Here is a 19,305-nt window from a genome sequence, read left to right on the forward strand (position 1 = left end):
AAAAAAAAAAGAAAACTAATTTTTTGTGCATTACAAAAAAAAAAAAGATGTATATGAAATATCAATGAATTTCATGTGCAGACTTGGGTACCCTCCCCAAGATATCTCAGTGTGTATTATATATGCAAATATTTCAAAATCTGAAAAAAATACTGAAATACTTCTGGTCCCACGCATTTAAGATAAGGTATACTCAACCTGTAAAAGGAAAGTCAGTACACAGAAGCACAAGCAAAAATATTTTCCAGAATCACTAGAGAGGGCTGTAAATATGGTTCCAAGTTTCCCAGCAGCCAAAGCAAAGAGAAAATAGGATCAGTTACAAGAATCATATTGTTTTAAAGATGTAAACACCCTGTTGTATGGAAGAAAAGCTTTTCTTCTGAAACTGAGACTTGTGAGAAATGTTTCTCACAGATCTTTATAAAGAAGAGAAAATAGAGAACAATACCCTTTGTAAACATATCAGCAAGTCTCTTCCAGTGTTTCCATATAGTGTCCCTCAAGGAATCCTAATATATCATGCTAATGCTTCAATCAGTAGGAACACTTTTATTCTCAGATGAAATATTTGTATTATTTAATAACCATCATACAACAAAAGTCAGCATATTGTACCTATTTCTCTGTATCTCTTGAACCAAAACTGTATCACTGCTGTGGATAAACAAGAATGTATTCTTAATACAGTCATCATTTTGATATTCCTAAAAGAAGACAAAAGCATAGTATTCTTACCAAAACCACTCTGAAGGTATCCACTATTTCCCTCACCTGTGATTCTTTCACATTTTCAACAGTAAAGTTGAACCAGACTCGGAATCGTGGATTACAGGTGTCCGGCCTAATGAACAGATCATACTCAAACTCAGAGACCTGGTCCACCCGGCCCAGGTTACCTGGTAATAAAAATTAAGAGAACTGTGTTTTAATAGAAGTTCATGCAACTCAATGGTACACACATTTAAATATTAGGCTCTCTGATAGTGGCATTTGTCAACATTCAGTACTTGAAGGTTCAGTGTTCACAATCCATAGGGCTGCCAAGTCTGAATGCAGCCCAGAGTAAGAAAAGCTTTCAGCTAGGCCAGGCTGTGGTGCAAGCTTCTCTGTCTGGCCCTTCTAACCCAGATCCTTTTGTGCTACAGGTGTCTTTTACAGACCAGAATATTATATAAAGCCTGTGGTAAGTCCCTATAAACCAAGAGAAGAATCGCAAACTTCGGTTTCTTACTTAAAGTGAGGATGATAATACCTTACGTATTTTGTATTAAGCTTTATAGTATATATGTTAAAAATATGTTAAAAAATATATAGAGTAAGGTTTTAAACAAAAATCAGAAGCAATTGCTACATAAGAATAACACAATCATGAAACTTAATTTCCATTTTCTCCATCAACAGAACTAACAGTTATGTAGAAAATGTGTAAACTTAGGTGTTATCTCCATTTTCCATATTGTCTCTCCTTTTTCTCACTGATAGTCTAATGAGCAGTGAATTACCAAAAATGTTAATAACAGAATGGGATTAAGTAAAGCAGAGTCTGGTGAATTCGCAAACCAGATGATCGACAGCTAGAGAAGAGTGAAGATGACTACAGACAGCAACAAAGCAATTGAGTGGAAAGTTAGTATTGTATTGCTCTCGAAGAACACAGCAATATACTGCTTTAAAATGAGCTCTAGTGTGTGTACCTCCAAAAGAACACTCAAAAATAAACTTTAACCTTATACAACACCAAAGTTTTGAATTACTTCTTTCACTAGTTCTGTTGGCATGTCACCTGTTTTTCTGAGCACTAATTATGCTATAATAGACAAAGTATTCGCCCAGGAATCCTGGATTTTAGTCCAATTGACATACTATCTGACAAGCAATGGGCAAGATATTTACTCTCTGAGCGTCATCTGAAAAATGAGAATATCAATTTACATAACCTCTAAGGTATTTTCTGCTGTAACATTATTTGGCTGCCTGATTATAAGACTGATCAGACAGTGACAATGACAAGATGCATTTCATCCCAAACTGTATTAATTAGCCTTAGGTTGCTTATATCTGTTCTCATTAAAATGAGGCCTGAGAAGTCAGACTGGAGGACAGTCACCTCTAGTTAAGTATACATATATTTAAAATTTTGCATTGATATGAAAGTACAAACATAGTGACCAAAGACTTCAATGTTAATTTTTCTAGTTTCCATTATATTCAGAATTCTCAAGATTTCTGAATTAAATTGTTTCTTTCAACTAGTATAAAAAAATGTTTACTAAGCCTTATGTTAGGTAAAGTTTCTGAATTAAATTGTTTCTTTCAACCACTATAATAAAAAATGTTTACTAAGCCTTATGTTAGAGAAGCAAGATATTTGTTACACAATGGTACTGAATTTGGAGTCAGAAGAGCTAGTTTAGTTTTAGTTCTGGAACTAACTAAGCAACTTTACAGAAAATTCACTTAACCTCTTCCAACATCTGTTTCCTCAAATATAAAGTTAGAATCATATTAATAGAAATATGAAAATTTATTTCTATGCCAATTACTATGAACACTACTTGAAATTAACATATATAATTTATATGAATATTAAGTTTTGATAGAAAATTAAAGTTTTCTGAGCATTTCTACATGCCACATACTGTGGTAAATGTTAAACGAACTAACATATTTGATCCTCACAACAACTCCTATGAGGTAGGGACCATTACTATCCCCATTTTACATGTGAGAAAACCAAGGTACAGAAAACTTACCCAAAGTTATATAGCAAGTAAACAAGTAAAAGTCACATTTAGGATTTGAATTCAAGCAACTTGGCTCTAACCACTAGACAATATAGCTCTCTACCTAACAGAGCTGGTAGGAATAATAAACAAATAATATAAATTGAAAGCACATTATAAGTGATAAGGCTTAATAAAATTACTATTCTTAAAATAACAAGAAGTTGAAAAGGTACTTTTTTCCCTCTAAAAGTTCATGAGCTAAAAATTAAATATTAATATTCACTTCAATATTCAAAGGAATGCAGATTTACATTTTGTTCTTAATACTAAAACAGTATAAATGGGTTCTGATAAACAATAACATCTTAAAATTACTGCTGCATATAGTGTCTAATAATAATGTACCATATGTGTCTAGAAATTTATAGTTTCAAAATGATGACATCTTTTATATTATTAAATCCTCACCATGACCCAGTGATAGGTAAATTGAAACCCAGAAATGTTTAGTTCTTGCTTAAGTTCATGTTTTAAAGCACCCCAGGGTGAGACCTTAAATTAAAGACTTCTGATTTCATTATGTTTTTCTCTCAGAATCTACCATAGCTACAACCAATTCATTTATTAAGCCATTTAATCAGTAATTCATTCAAAAGGCACTATGTTTTGTGTTATAAAAGAGACTAGATAGTATCAAACATATACTTTCTTTGTGCTCATTAAGCTTATAGTCTCAAAGAATAGTGAACTTCTGGTCTTTGGCCTTCTGTAACTATTCTGTTGACCTTCTTCATCATTCTTGTGATGAGCATTCTCTGTATGTGTGTGTGTGTGTACATAAATAATACTTCCCTTATATGCAATTAAGTGCCAGTTTATGGCCTTCTGGAAATAACTATTTCAAAATAAGTTAATAATGCCTCCATATCATCTAGTTCTCTTTCATTAAATGAAACACAAGGAAAGAAAACAAACACAATCTAAAACATATAGGTAGGACAAATATAACACAAAACATAAGCTGTAGATTTTATACCCAACTGTATCACTAAATGTGTTATATGTAAACTGATTAAAATTAAAAATAAGACAAAATGGATGAACCTGGAGTACATTATGCTAAGTTAAATAAGCCAGATGCAAAAAGAAAAATATTGCATGACTTCACTTATATGTAGAATCTACAAGAAAAAAAAGCCAAACACACAAAACCAGAAAATAGAATGGTGGTTACCAGGGGCAGATGGTGGTGGACAAAATGAGATATGTAGGTCAAAGAGTAGAAAATCACAGTTATGTATGATGACTAAACCTAGAGATCATGTACAGCATGAGGATTATAGTTAATAATATTATATAATATACTGGAAATGTGCTAAGAAAGTAGATTTTAGTTGCTTTTACTGTGCATACATATACCAAAAAAAGTTAACTATATGAGATATTGAATATGATAATCTGCTTGACTTTGGTAGTCATTGCATTATGTATATCTACATAATGTTCTACATCATATATATACACATATAAAATAAAATAATGTTTTAAATAAAAGACAAAATTTTATTTTGGATATAATACCAACCATATTTTGCTTATAAACACAAGCTTTACTTTTAGGAGAACAAAAAGATTGAAAATAAAATGACAAAACGTTTTAACAGAAAAGCACTATCAATAAGAAAGCAAATACAACTATATTTATATCAGATAACATAGACTATAAATCAAGTAACATTATTAGAAATGAATAGGGGTATTTCATGATGAGAAAGGGTAATTCCACCAAGAACATATAGATAGATAGATAGATAGATAGATAGATAGATAGATAGATAGATAGATAGATAGACAGATAGATCTTTAAAGTATGTAAGTAAAATTTGACAAAATTAAAACATAGATTAATCTAGAATCAAAATGAGAAATTTAACACACCAATACTCCTTACTGTAAAAAATACCAAAAGAAATATTCAGCAAAGGATTGAGATAATTTGAAAACATGATTTAAAAAATACCTAGTTTTAATTATGAAACACATCGCATTTATACAACTAAATAATATACATTCTTTTCAAATGTACATGATGTTCTTCTCAAAACTGATCATATGTTGGTCCATAAAGCAAGTCCCAACTAATTTCAAAGGAGTGATATCATACTGTACGTGTTCTCTCATTCCAGTGATAATATTTTAAACTGAATTGTGTTCAATATGTGAGAATCAAAATGTGTAAAATATAGCTAAATCCACTCTAAGATGTAAATTTATAACCATACATGTGCATACATATACATATATAGTTACAGATGAATAATTTTTCAGTGATTTATACATGTAGCTAAAGATCAATGATCTATGCTTCTATTTTAAAAAGGTAAAAAAGAACAGTATTTTCAAAACAAAAAGCAGAGGCAAACAAAAAGAACAGAAAATGTTAAAAAAAAATTCTCTGAATGTACCCTAAAAATTTTAAATGTGAAAGTTTGATGCTTTGAAATAGACTTTTAACATTAAAAAACTCTAGCAAAGCTCACTAAGAAGAAATAAACCACATATTATTAATACCAAAATAATAAAAAGAGATTGAATTCATCAGGATGGTAAAATAGGTGGTTTTAGCTCTAATACCCCCAGATAAATATTGGTTTAATAAGCATTCATGGTGGGTGCCTGTAATCCCAGGTACTTGGGAGGCTTAGGCAGGAGAGTCTCTTGAACCTAGGAGGTGCGGATGTAGTAAGCCAAGATGGCGCCACTGCACTCCAGCCTGGGTAACAGAGTGAGACTCTGTCTCAAAAAAAAAAAAAAAAGATTTGCTAAGATAGTAGATCTTATGTTAAGTATTTTTATCACATAATAGTAATAATATATAAAGAAAGCAGAATGAAACTTTTGGAGGTGATGGATATATTTATGGATGAGTCTATGGTAATGGTTTCACAGATGTATAGTTATCTCCAAACTCATCAAGTTGTATACAACAAATATGTGCAGCTTTTTGTATGTCAATCATACCTCAAAAAAGTGATTTAAAGAAAAATAATACTTGGGGGAAAAGGAAAAAGAGCAAAATAAACCCAAAGAAAGCAGAATAAAGATAATAATAAAAACAAGAGTAGAAATAAATGACATAGAGAATAGAAAACATTAGTAAAAGCCAATAAACACAAAATTCGTCCGTTGAAGGGATCAACAAAATTGACAACTTTAAATTGATTGTCTAACACAAAAGAGAGAGGACTCTAATTTGTAAAATCAGAAATTAAACAGAGGATATACTATAACCAACTGTATGTCAAAAAATTAAATAACCTAAATGAAATGACACTTGTTGTTTTAATAGAAAAGCACTATCAGTAAGAAAGCAAATGTAACTATACTTATATCAGACAACATAGACTATAAATCAAGTAACATTACTAGAAATGAATAAGGGTATTTCATGATGAAAAAGGGTAATTCCGCCAAGAACATATAAAAACATTAAAAAATATAGATAGATAGATAGATAGATAGATAGATAGATAGATAGATAGATAGACAGACAGATAGATATTTAAAGTACATTGTCTAGAAAGACAACAACCAAAGTTGACTAAAAATAAATATGGATACCTGAATAGATCTAAAACAAGTAGTATTAAATTAATAATCAAAAAACTTCCCACCAGGAAAATTCTATGTCCAGATGTTCTCACGAGTAAATTCTGTAAAATTAAAACTTGTTAAAAAATTAACACCAATTCTTGGCTGGGCATGGTGGCTCAAGCCTATAATCCCAGCACTTTGGGAGGCCAAGGCAGGCAGATCACAAAGTCAAGAGATCGAGACCATCCTGGCCAACAGAGTGAAACCCTGTCTCTACTAATAATACAAAAATTAGCTGGGCGTGGTGGTGCATGCCTGTAGTCCCAGCTACTTGGGAGGCTGAGGCAGGAGAATCACTTCATCTTGGGAGGCAGAGATTGCAGTGAGCCAAGATCGCGCCACTGCACTCCAGCCTGGTGACAGAGCAAGGCTCCGTCTCAAAAAAATAAAATAAAATAACACCAATTCTTAACAAACTCTTACAAAAAAAAAAAATGAAGAAAAGATAACATTTCCAAACTCATTCTATGAAACCAGGATTACCTGGATCCTAAAATCAGATGGAGACATCATGATGACAAAAACAATAACAATAAAAAATACAGAACAACATCCCTTTAAATATAAACTCAAAAATTTGTAAAGAAATACTAACAAATGAATCTAGCAACATAAAAAATGATTATACACCATGACAGGTGAGATTTATCCCAGAAATTCAAAGTTGGTGCAACACACGAAAATCAACTAATGCAATACAACACATTATTAAAATAAAGGCCAAAAACACATGGATCGTCTAATAGATGCAGAAAAAACATCTGACAAAATCTTACACATTTCATGATAAGAATACTCAAGACAAATGAATACAAGGGACATTCCTCAAACTCATAGTATCTTTGAAAAAACACACAGCTAACAAGCCCACTTAATGGTGAAAGACTGAACATTTTCCCTCTAAGATCAGGGAGAAGATAAGCATATTTGCTTTTGCCATTTCTATTCAAAATTGTAGTGGAGATTCCAGGAAGGATAAATATGCCAGAAAAAAAAGGCATTCATATTGAAAAGGAAGAAATAAAATTATTTTTATTTGCAGATGACATAATTTTTATACAGAAAAACCTAAGGAATCCACATACAAAAAAAACTATTTGAGCTAAAAAAACAATTTCAGTAAAGTTTCAGAATGCAATCCATATACAAAATCAACTGTATCTCTATATGCCAGCAATGAACATTCTGAAAATAAAATAAACAATTCCATTTACAATGGCATCAAAATAATACTTAGTATAAGTTAACAAAAGGAATGCCAATAGATTTAATCCAAGAAGGCAAGGTTCTTTTAACACTTAAAAAGCAAACAACACAATTCACCATATGGACAAAATAAAGGAGAATAACCTTAAGATTATTTCGGTAGATGCTGAAAAAACATTTGACAAATTCCACACGCATTCATGGTTTAAAAAAAAAAAAAAAAAAAACTTCCATCAAACTTCAACTGCTAGCAAACTTCCTGATATTGACAAAGGGCATGAATTGAAAACAAAAATGTAGCACTAATATCATACTTAATGGTATAATATTTATTTATCCAAGATCAAGATCAAGCATGTAGGGTGTCCTATTCAACATTATTATAAAGATGCAAGCTATAGCAATAGAGCAAGAAAAAGAAATAAAAGACATAAAGATTAGGAAGGAGGAAATAATACTAGAACTTTCCGTACTTAAAGATGATAGCGTTAGTTACATAGATTTTTCCATATAAAGAATAGAAAATCGACAACATAACTACTTGAGCCAATAAATAAATTTAGCAAAGTCACAGATACAAAGTGAATATATGAAAATAATTGCAGTAGCAACAAGCAATGGCACTACCAGCAAAAAAATTAAAAATAAAATTTTAAGGATCTCATTCATGGTTGAAACAAAAAAACCACAAGATACCTAGAAATAAATCTAACCAGATATCCAAGTCTTCTGCACTAAAAACTACAAAATATTATTGAGAGAATTTGAAGAATACCTTAAAATGGTATTTCTCCCCAATGTATGTATATAGACTCAGAGGAACCACAATGAAATTCTGGAAGCCTTTTTGTAGAAATTGATTATCTCATTTTACATTATATGTGAAAATGTAATATAATATCATAAAAGCAATTTTAGTGAAAACTGTTATAAATTTAGTAATCAAGACAGTTTGGTATTTCAAAATGATAGACCTATACAGGTATGAAACAGAATGGAGAGTCCAGAAATAGGCCCACATATTTATGAGCAATTTACTTTAACAAAGATGACAAGGCAATTTAATAAAGAAGTAAGTATTTTAATGAGTAATGTTCAATATAAATAATTAACCCTTACTGAAAATCTTATACAAAAATTACCTCAAAATGGATCATAGACCCAAATGTAAAACTCAAAATTATAACATGCGTAGAAGAAAATATAAAAGAATGATACTGCCTAGCTTTTCTTCTAGGTTTTTTATTGTTCTAGGTCTTATCTTTAAATTTTTAATCCATCTTGAGTTAATTTTTGTGTAAGGTGTAAAAAGGGGGTACAGTTTCAGTTTTCTGCATATGGCTAGCCAGTTTTCCCAGCACCATTTGTTAAATAGGGAATCCTTTCCCCATTGCTTGTTTTTGTCAGGTTTGTCAAAGATCAGATGGTTGTAGACGTGTGGTGTTATTTCTGAGGCCTCTGTTCTGTTCCATTGGTCTATATATCTGTGTTGGTACCAGTACCATGCTGTTGGGATTACTCTGGCATTGTAGTATAATTCGAGGTCAGGTACTGTGATGCCTCCAGCTTTGTTCTTTTGCTTAGGATTGTCTTGAATATATGGGATCTTTTTTGGTTTCATATGAAATTTAAAGCAGTTTTCTAATTCTGTGAAGAATGTCAATGGTAACTTGATGGGAATAGCATTGAATCTATAAATTACTTTGGGCAGTATGTTCATTTTCACAATATTGATTCTTCCTATCCATGAGCATGGAATGTTTTCCCACTTGTTTGTGTCCTCTCTTACTTCCTTGAGCAGCAGTTTGTAGTTCTACTTAAAAAGGTCCTTCACATCCCTTGTAAGTTGTATTCCTAGGTACTTTGTTCTCTTTGTAACAATTGTGAATGGAAGTTAACTCATGATTTGCCTGTTTGTCTATTATTGGTGTATAGATATGCTTGTGAGTTTTGCACATTGATTTTATATCCTGTGACTTTGCTGAAGTTACTTTTCAGCTTAAGAATATTTTGAGCTGAGACAAAGAGGTTTTCTAAATATACAGCCATGTCACCTGCAGACAGAGACAATTTGACTTCCTCTCCTCCTATTTGAATACCCTTTATTTCTTTCTCTTGCCTGATAGCCCTAGCCAGAACTTTCAATACTATGTTGAATAAGAGTGGTGAGAGAGGGCATCCTTGTATTGTGCCAGTTTTCAAAGATAATGTTTCCAGCTTTTGCCCATTCAGTACGATATTGGCTGTGGGTTTGTCAAAAATTGCTCTTATTACTTTGAGATACATTCCATCAATACCTAGTTTATTGAGTGTCTTTTAGCATGAAAGGGTGTTGAATTTTATCTAAGGCCTTTTCTGCATCTGTTGATATAATCATGCGGTTTTTGCCATTGGTTCTGTTTATGTGATGGATTACATTCATTGATTGGCGTATGTTGAACCAGCCTTGTATCCCAGGGATGAAGTCAACTTCATCGTGGCAGATAAGCTTTTCAGTGTGTTGCTGGATTCGGTCTGCCAGTATTTTATTGAGGATTTTCCCATCGATGTTAATCAAGGATATTGGCCTGAAATTTTCTTTTTTTGTTGTGTCTGCCAGGTTTTGGTATCAGAATGAGGCTGGCCTCATAAAATGAATTACAGAGGAGTCCCTCTTTTTCTAATATTTGAAATCGTTTTAGAAGGAATGGTACCAGCTCCTCTCTGTACTTCTGGTGGAAGTCGGCTGTGAATCTGTCTAGTCCTGGGCTTTTTTTGGTTGGTAGGCTCTTAATTACTTCCTCAACTTCAGAACATTTTATTGGTCTAATTCAGGGATTTGACTTCTTCCTGGTTTAGTCTTGGGAGGGTGATTGTGTCCAGGAATTCATCCATTTCATCTAGATTTTCTAGTTTATTTGCATAGAAGTGTTTAAAGTATTCTCTGATGGTAGTTTGTATTTCTGTGGGATCAGTAGTGATATCCTCTTTATCATTTTTTATTGTGTTTATTTGATTATTCTCTCTTTTCTTCATTAGTCTGGCCAGCGGTGTATCTATTTTGTTAATCTTTTCAAAAAACCAGCTCCTACATTCATTGATTTTTTTGAAGGGTTTTTTGGGTCTCTATCTCCTTCAGTTCTGCTCTGATCTTAGTTATTTCTTGTCTTCTGCTAGCTTTTGAATTTGTTTCCTCTTGCTTCTCTAGTTCTTTTAATTGTGATGCTAGGGTGTCGATTTAGATCTTTCCTGCTTTCTCATGAGGGAATTTAGGGCTATAAATTTCCCTCTAAACACTGCTTTAGCTATGTCCCAGAGATTCTGGTACGTTGTCTCTTTGTTCTCATTGGTTTCAAAGAACTTCTTTATTTCTGCCTTAATTTTATTTACCTGTAGTCATTCAGGAGCAGGTTGTTCAGCTCACATATAGTTGTGTGGTTTTGAGTGAGTTTCTTAATTCTGAACTCTAATTTCATTGCACTGTGGTCTGAGAGACTGTTTCTTATGATTTCTGTTCTTTTGCATTTGCCAATGAGTGTTTTACTTCCACTTATGTGGGCAATTCTAGAATAACTGTTATGTCATGCTGAGAAGGAAGTATATTCTGTTGATTTGGGGTAGAGAGTTCTGTACATGTCTATTAGGTCTGCTTGGTCCACAGTTGAGTTCAAGTCTTGAATATCCTTGTTAATTTTCTGTCTCGTTGATCTGTCTAATATTGACAGTGGGTTGTTAAAGTCCCCCACTATTATTGTGTGGGAGTCTGTCTCTTTGTAGATCTCTAAGAACTTGCTTTAAGAATTGGATGCTCCTGTATTGGATGCATATATATTTAGGATAGTTAGCTCCCTTATTGTGTTGATCCCTTTACCATTATGTAATGCACTTCTTTGTCTCTTTGTCTTTTGTTTTATCTTTGTTGGCTAAAAGTCTGTTTTATCAGAGACTAGGATTGCAACCCTTGCTTTTTTTTTTTCTTTTCATTTGGTTGGTACATATTCCTCCATCCCTTTATTTTGAGCCTACGTGTGTCTTTGCACATGAGATGAGTCTCATGAATACAGCAAAAAGATGGATCTTGACACTTTATCTAATTTGCCAGTCTGTGTCCTTTAACTGGGGCATTTAGCCCATTTACATTTGAGGCTAGTATTGTTATATGTGATTTTGATATTGTCATTATGATGCTAGCTGGTTATTTTGGCTACTGGTGGGATGCAGTTTCTTCATAGTGTCCACGGTCTCTACATTTTGGTAAGGTTTTGCAGTAGCAAGTACTGATTTTCCCTTCCCCTATTTAGTGCTTCCTTCAGGAGCTCTTGTAAGGCAGGCCTGGTGGTGACAAAATCCCTCAGCATTTGATTGTCTATAAAGGATTTTATTTCTCCTTCCCTTATAAGCTTAGTTTGGCTGATATGAAATTCTGGGTTGAAAATTCTTTTCTTTAAGAATGTTGAGTATTTGCCCCCATTATCTTCTGGCTTGTAGGGTTTCTGCAGAGACATTCCCTGTTAGTCTGATGGGCTTCCTTTTGTAGGTAATCAAACCTTTCTTTCTGGCTGCCCTTTACATTTTTTCCTTCATTTCAACCTTGGTGAATCTGATGATTATGTGTCTTGGAGTTGCTCTTCTTGAGGAGTATCTTTGTGGTGTTCTCTGTATTTCCAGAATTTGAATGTTGACCTGCCTCACTAGGTTGGGGAAGTTCTCCTGGATAATATCCTGCAGGGTGTTTTCCAACTTGGTTCCATTCTCACCCTCATTTTCAGGTACACCAATCAAATATAAATTTGGTCGTTTCACACAGTCCTACACTTCTTAGAGGCTTTCATTTCTTTTCATTCTTTTTTTCTCTAATCTTGCCTTCACATTTTATTTCATTAAGTTGAGCTTCAATATCTGATACACTTTCTTCTGCTTGATCGATTTGGCCATTGATACTTGTGTATGATTCACACAGTTCTCGTCCTGTGTTTTTCAGCTCCATCGGGTCATTTATGTTCTTCTCTAAACTGGTTATTCTAGTTAGCAGCTCCTGTAACCTTTTATCAAGGTTCTTAGCTTCCTTGCATTGGGTTAGAACATGCTCCTTTAGCTCAGAGGAGTTTGTTATTATCCATCTTCTGAAGTCTACTTCTATCAATTCATCAAACTCATTCTCCATCCAGTATTGTTCCCTTGCTGGCGAGGAGTTGTGATCCCTTGGAGGAGAGGAGGCAGTCAGTTTTTTGAATTTTCAGCCTTCTGGACTGGTTTTTCCTCATCTTCATGGATTTGTCCTTTGATGTTGGTCTTTGATGTTGGTGACCTTTGGATGGGATTTTTCCATGGACGTCCTTTATGTTGATGCTATTGCTCTCTGTTTGTTAGTTTTCCTTTTAAGAATCAGGCCCCTATTCTGAAGGTCTACTTGAGTATGCTGGAGGTTCACTCCAGACACTGTTTGCCTGGGTATCACCAGTAGAGCCTGGAGAACAGCAAAAATTGCTGCCTACTCCTTCCTCTAGAACCTTCTTCCCAGAGCGACACCTGCCAGATGCCAGGCAGAGCTCTACCGTATGAGATGTCCGCTGACCACTGCTGTGAAGTGTCTCTCATGCAGGAGGTACGAGGGTCAAGGACTCAACTGAGGAGGCACTCTGTCTCTTAGCAGAGCTCAAGTGCTGTGCAGGGAGATCTACTGCTCTCTTCAGAGCTGGCAGGCAGGAAGGTTTGTATCTGCAGAAGCTGTGGCCACAGCTGTCCCTTCCTCCAGGTGCTCTGTCCCAGAAAGATGGGAATTTTAACTGTAAGCCCCTGACTGGGGCTGCTGCCTTCCTTTCAGAGGTGCCCTGCCCAGAAGGGAGGAATCTAGAGAGGCAGTCTGGCTACAGCAGCTTTGCAGCACTGTGGTGGTCTCCATCCAGTTCAAACTTCTTGGAGGCTTTACTTATACTGTGAGGGAAAAACCACCTACACAAGCCTCAGCAATGGTGGATGGCCCTTTCCCCACCAAGCTCAAGTGTTGCAGGACAACTTCAGATGGCTATGCTGGCAGCAAGAATTTGAAGCCAGAGAATCTAGGAAATACAATTCAGGACATAGGCATGGACAAAGACTTCATGACTAAAACACCAAAAGCAATGGCAACAAAAGCCAAAATTGACAAATGGGATCTAATTAAACTAAAGAGCTTCTGCACAGCAAAAGAAACTATCATCAGAGTAAAAAGGCAACCTACAAAATGGGAGAAAATGTTTGCAATCTATCTACCTGACGAAGGACTAATATCCAGAATCTACAAGGAATTTAACAAATGTATGAGAAAAAACAAACAACCTCATCAAAAAGTGGGTGAAGGATATGAACAGATACTTCTCAGAAGAAGACATTTATGCAGCCAACAAACATATGAAAAAAAGCTCATCATCACTGGTCATTAGAGAAATGCAAATCAAAACCAAAATAGATACAATCTCATGCCGGTTAGAATGGCAATCATTAAAAAGTCAGGAAACAACAGATGCTGGAGAGGATGTGGAGAAACAGGAACACTTTACACTGTTGGTGGGAGTATAAATTGCTTCAACCATTGTGGAAGACAGTGTGGGAATTCCTCAAGGATCTGGAACTAGAAATACAATTTGACCCAGCAATCCCATTACTGGGGATATACCCAAAGAATTATAAATCATTTTACTATAAAGACACATGCACACATATGTTTATTGAGGCACTGTTCACAATAGCAAAGACTTGGAACCAACCCAAATGCCCATCAATGATAGACTGGATAAAGAAAATGTGGCACACATACACGATGGAATACTATGCAGCCATAAAAAAGGATGAGTTGATGTCCTTTAAAGGGACATGCATGAAGCTGGAAACCATCATTCTCAGCAAACTAACACAGGAACAGAGAAAAGCAAACACCACATGTTCTCACTCATAAGTGGGAACTTAAAAACGAGAACATATGGGTACAGGGAAGGGAACATGACACACTAGGCCTGTTGGGGGATGTGGGGAAAGGGGAGGGATAGCATCAGGAGAAATACCTAATGTAGATGACAGGTTGATGGGTGCAGCAAACCACCATGGCCCAGGTATACCTATGTAACAAACCTGCACGTTCTGCACATGTATCCCAGAACTTAAAGTATAATAATAAAACAAAAATAAAGAAATAATTTTTTGAAAAAGAAAATTTAAAAAAAGAAAATATTAATAGAAAATTCTTTGTGGCCTTTGAGTAGACAAACATTTCTTAGAAAGAACACAAAAAGCATAAACTATATTTTAAAAAACTAATAAACTGAACTTCATAAACAGACACAAAAATCACTTTACCTCTTTAGTTCTCTGAAAGGCACTATTAAGAAATGAAAAACAAAGACATAGACTAACAGAAGACATTTGTTACATAGAAAAAGAATTCATATCTTGAATATGCAAAGAACTCTTATGAAGCAAAAAATTAAATTAAAAGTTAAAAATAAGCAAAAGATCTGAACACTCGGAAAAAGAAAAAAAGATTTATGAGTTGCCAAGAAGCACATGAAATGTTACTACACATCACTTATTATCAGAAAAATGCATATTAAAACCACAAAGGAATACTACTACACACCCATAGAATAGCTAACAAATAAAAACATAAAAAACAATTGAAAATCTGGCCCCACCAAGCGATACTAAGGATGTGAAGGAACTACAAGTTTCATACGTTTCCAGTGAAAATGTAAAAGGATGATCACTTTGGAAAACCATTTGATAATTTCTCATAAAGGTAAATTTACACCAATTATATGACCTAGCTGGTCACAGACATCTAACGAAGAAAAAAACATTAAAAATTGTGTTTACACAAAGACTTGTAAATAAATGTTCACAGAAACGTTATTTGTAATAGCTGAAAACTGGAAACAACCTAAATGTCTTTCAATAGATTGAATGGATAAACACATATTTGTACAATGAAATAGTACTAAGCAATAAAAAGAAATGAATTATCAATACATACAACATGGATCAATCTCAAATCATTATGTGAAAATAAAAAGGTCAAACCAAACAAGGTACACAATGAATTCCATTTATTCACAAAAATGCAAATTCATATTTATGGATAGAAAGCAATGATCAGTGTTTGTCTGGGTGGAAAGAGGGATATATTATGAAGGAGCCTGAGAAATTTTGCAGGTGCTGGATATATTTGCTCTCTTGATTGCAGTGACACTTTCCTAAGTGTATGCATATGTCAAAATACATCAAATTTTATACTTTAAATATGTTCAGTTTAATGTTGTTCAATTATACAGTACTTTAATAGTTTTAAAAAATACTTACACCTCTCCATTATCTCATGGAATGTCCCAGAAATAACAGCTATCTTAAATTTAGTGTTTCCCTTTTAGGGTATTACATTTTTTGAAATAAGTATTACACATAGTATAATGGTTACGTACAGGCACTGTAAAGCCAGACAACATGAGCTGTAAATCTGTCTCTATCACTTAATAGCTTTGTTTCTTTAGAAAAATTAATTCATTTTTATGTGCCTCAATTTACTCACTGTAATGGGATGATAATAGTACTTTTTTTCACAGGGTCATTGTGAGTATTAAGTGACTGAATTTATATAAATAGCTAGAAAAGTATCTGTCAAATGGTAAATTATGGTTATGCCATATACTATAAAACCTGGTAGATATTAAATTGAACATGAAAGAATTGTTAATAACATGGAACATAAGGCAAAATATATTAAGGATGGTTAGGAATATGGGCTCTGGTTTATCCATGTTGTCCCAAAGGGTAAGATCTCCTTTTTAAAGGCTGAATAATATTCCATTGAAAAATATCCTATAATTTTGTTGTCTATTCATTCATCAACAGACACCTTGGTTAAGTAAGTTAGACACAAAAAGAAAAATACTGCATAATCTCACTTATATATGGAATCTTATTTTTAAAACTTGAATACATAGAAACAAAGAGTAGAATGGCAGTTACCAGATATGGGGGTGGGGTCAGGGAATGAAGAATGGGGAGATAAAGATCAAAAGTATAAAAAGTTGCAGTTATGTAGGATGAATAAGTCTAGAGATATAATGTATAACATGAGGACTATAGTTAATAATATTGTATATTGAAAGTTTGCTGAGAGTAGATTTTAGTAGCTCTTACCACCAAAAAAAGTAACTGTGAGATAACAGATATGTCAATTTTCATGATTATAGAAACCATTTCACTATATGTATGTATATGAAAACAGCAAGTTATACATCTTAAACATGCACAATTTTTTCTAAAAGATGAATATGGGCTTTGGGTTAGACCACTTGGATTCAATCTCAGCTCTACCACTTATCTGGGTTATCTTGAGTATGTTTCTTGTTTCTTACTTTCTTTGTGCTTTAGTTTTTTCGTCTTTAAAAGATGAATAATGACAGCACCTTCTTCTTAGGGTTGAATTAAACAACTTGACATAAAATCATGTGTAGTAGTGTCCTCAGCACAGAACAAACATTCAATAACATTAACTATTAGTAGTAGCATACATTCAGAAGCAATACATAGTTGCCTCCAAAAATTCAGTGTTACATCTTCAAGTAAAAGTAACATATATTAAAGGTAAGTTAATGGTTTGTATTTTTTTGATTTATTCAGACTCATAGGAGAAACATTTTTTATCTTTGCCAAAAGATATTGTAAATTCACTGGACATAAGCCTACTCTTCATTGTTATTTGTCACCTATTTTTCTGTTCTTTTATTCATTCCTAACATGTTTTCATCAATTTAGATAACTCAGTGAGAATATCCTATGGATTTCATTTGAAAAGACTGCACTTAACAATAACTAATGTGCCTTTTGTAAACTCCAAGCTTAAAGGGGGCCAACAGTTTATTTTTGCTATTAATTTCCAGTGCACCTTTTCTCATGTTAACACCTTGTCTCATTTAGCAATTCTTTAACATGAATAGTTCTATCCAATTCATTGACAGATTCATTTTTGATCATTTTATTTTTAATGTTTTATAAGTATCAAAAATATTAATATATCCAAATTATTTGATCAGTTACATACTAATAGTAGCTGTAATAAACTAATCCAAGCAAATTTTTAAATCAGTAGCTTTTACATTTTAAGAAAAAATTCTTTGAATATTTATATATACCATATACATATACATACACACATACATAAACAGATTTTGTTGTGAAAAAGCATGATATGTTGATCAATAAAAGACTTTCAAGCAAAAAAAAACTGCATTTTTAGGATAATTCTTTGGAGAAACTAAAAAGGAAACTATGAGTCTTGTACAAAGGGGGAACAATGTAAAATTTCTGCTTAGAAAAGTCTCCTCATTTATTTTTTAAGAGATAGGGTATTTGTATATTGCTTAGGCTAGACACAAACTCCTGAGCTCAAGGGATCTCCTGCCTCAGCCTACAGAGTAGCTGGGAATACAGGCATGTGCCACTATGCCTGGCTTTACTTCTAAATGGATTTTAACCACCAATAGCTACATAGTATTTACCATATGCCAAACACTCCTAATTGCACTCTTCTAAACACTCTTCTAATTGCCAAATTAACTTAACATATTTAAACATCATGACTATCCCAAGACGTAGACTGTGTTAGCCATTTCATTTTAATACATGGAAACTGAAATACTGAGAGATTAAATAATTCACTTAAGGTCATAAAGCTAAGGAAGTAATTCACAGAAACTGAATATGAATCCAGGTCACTGCGTGAGTGCCTGATATTTTAAAATAGATTTTTTAGGGTGAAAGAGCAGTTTTGTAACATGGATATATTGCATAGGGGTGAAGTCTGGATTTTCAGTGTAGCCAACACCTAAATAGTGTAAATTGTACTGATTAAGTAATTTATTTCCTCTCGCCCCCTCCAAAGCATCCACTTTTACAATTCTCCAATGTCTATTAACCTATACATTGGAGAATGTCCATGTATACACATTATTTAGCTCCTACTTATAAATGAAAACAAGAGGTGTTTGACTTTCTATTTCTGAGTTATTTCACTTAAGATAATGGCCTCCAGTTCCATCTATGCTGCTACAAAATACATGGCTGTACTGTTTGTTATAGTTGAGTAGTATTTACATATATATATATATACACATACACACACATATAAACACACATACACACAAATACTTACACATCACATTTTCTTTGCACAATCATTCATTGATGGATTCTTGGATTGATTCCACTGTCTTTGCTATTGTAAATAGTGCTGCAATACAACTACAGGTTGATTTTTTATTAAATTATTTCTTTTCATTTGGGTAGATACTTAGGAATGGGGTTGCTGGATTCGGTGGTAGCTCTATTTTTAGTTCTTTGAGAAATCTCCATACTGTTTTCCATAGAGATTGCACTAACTTACTTTTTCACTAACAGTGTATAACCATTCTCTTTTCTATGCGTCCTCACTAGCATCTATTGTTTTTTGAATTTTTATTTAATTTTTTTAAATGTTTTCAATTATAGTTCTGGGATACACGTGCAGAACGTGCAGATTTGTTACATACACATGCCATGGTGGTTTGCTGCACCTATCAACCCATCATCTACATTAGGTATTTCTCCTAAGGCTATCCCTCCCCTTGCCCAATGTTCCCCTCCCTGTGTCCATGTGTTTTCATTGTTCAGCTCCCACTTATGAGTAGGAACATGCGGTGTTTGGTTTTCTGTTCTTCTGTTAGTT

The 19,305-nt window shown here is 33.6% G+C and overlaps 1 protein-coding gene across 2 annotated transcripts in view; it reads right to left on the reverse strand.

The window, feature by feature from the left end:
• Window positions 1-19,305, reverse strand: part of AGBL4 (ATP/GTP binding protein-like 4) — a 1,493,990-nt gene that overhangs the window by 1,159,023 nt on the left and 315,662 nt on the right. Inside the window, exon 3 of one of the 2 annotated variants that reach the window (XM_011926237.1) lies at window positions 775-899. In XM_011926237.1, the coding sequence (XP_011781627.1) occupies window positions 775-899 (125 nt within the window). Of the gene's footprint in view, window positions 1-738; window positions 900-19,305 lie in introns of both variants that reach the window. The other variant, XM_011926236.1, reaches the window with a different exon arrangement.

The sequence above is a fragment of the Colobus angolensis genome, unplaced genomic scaffold, assembly GCF_000951035.1.
Source record: "Colobus angolensis palliatus isolate OR3802 unplaced genomic scaffold, Cang.pa_1.0 Scaffold68, whole genome shotgun sequence".
Taxonomy (NCBI): Eukaryota; Metazoa; Chordata; class Mammalia; order Primates; family Cercopithecidae; genus Colobus; species Colobus angolensis.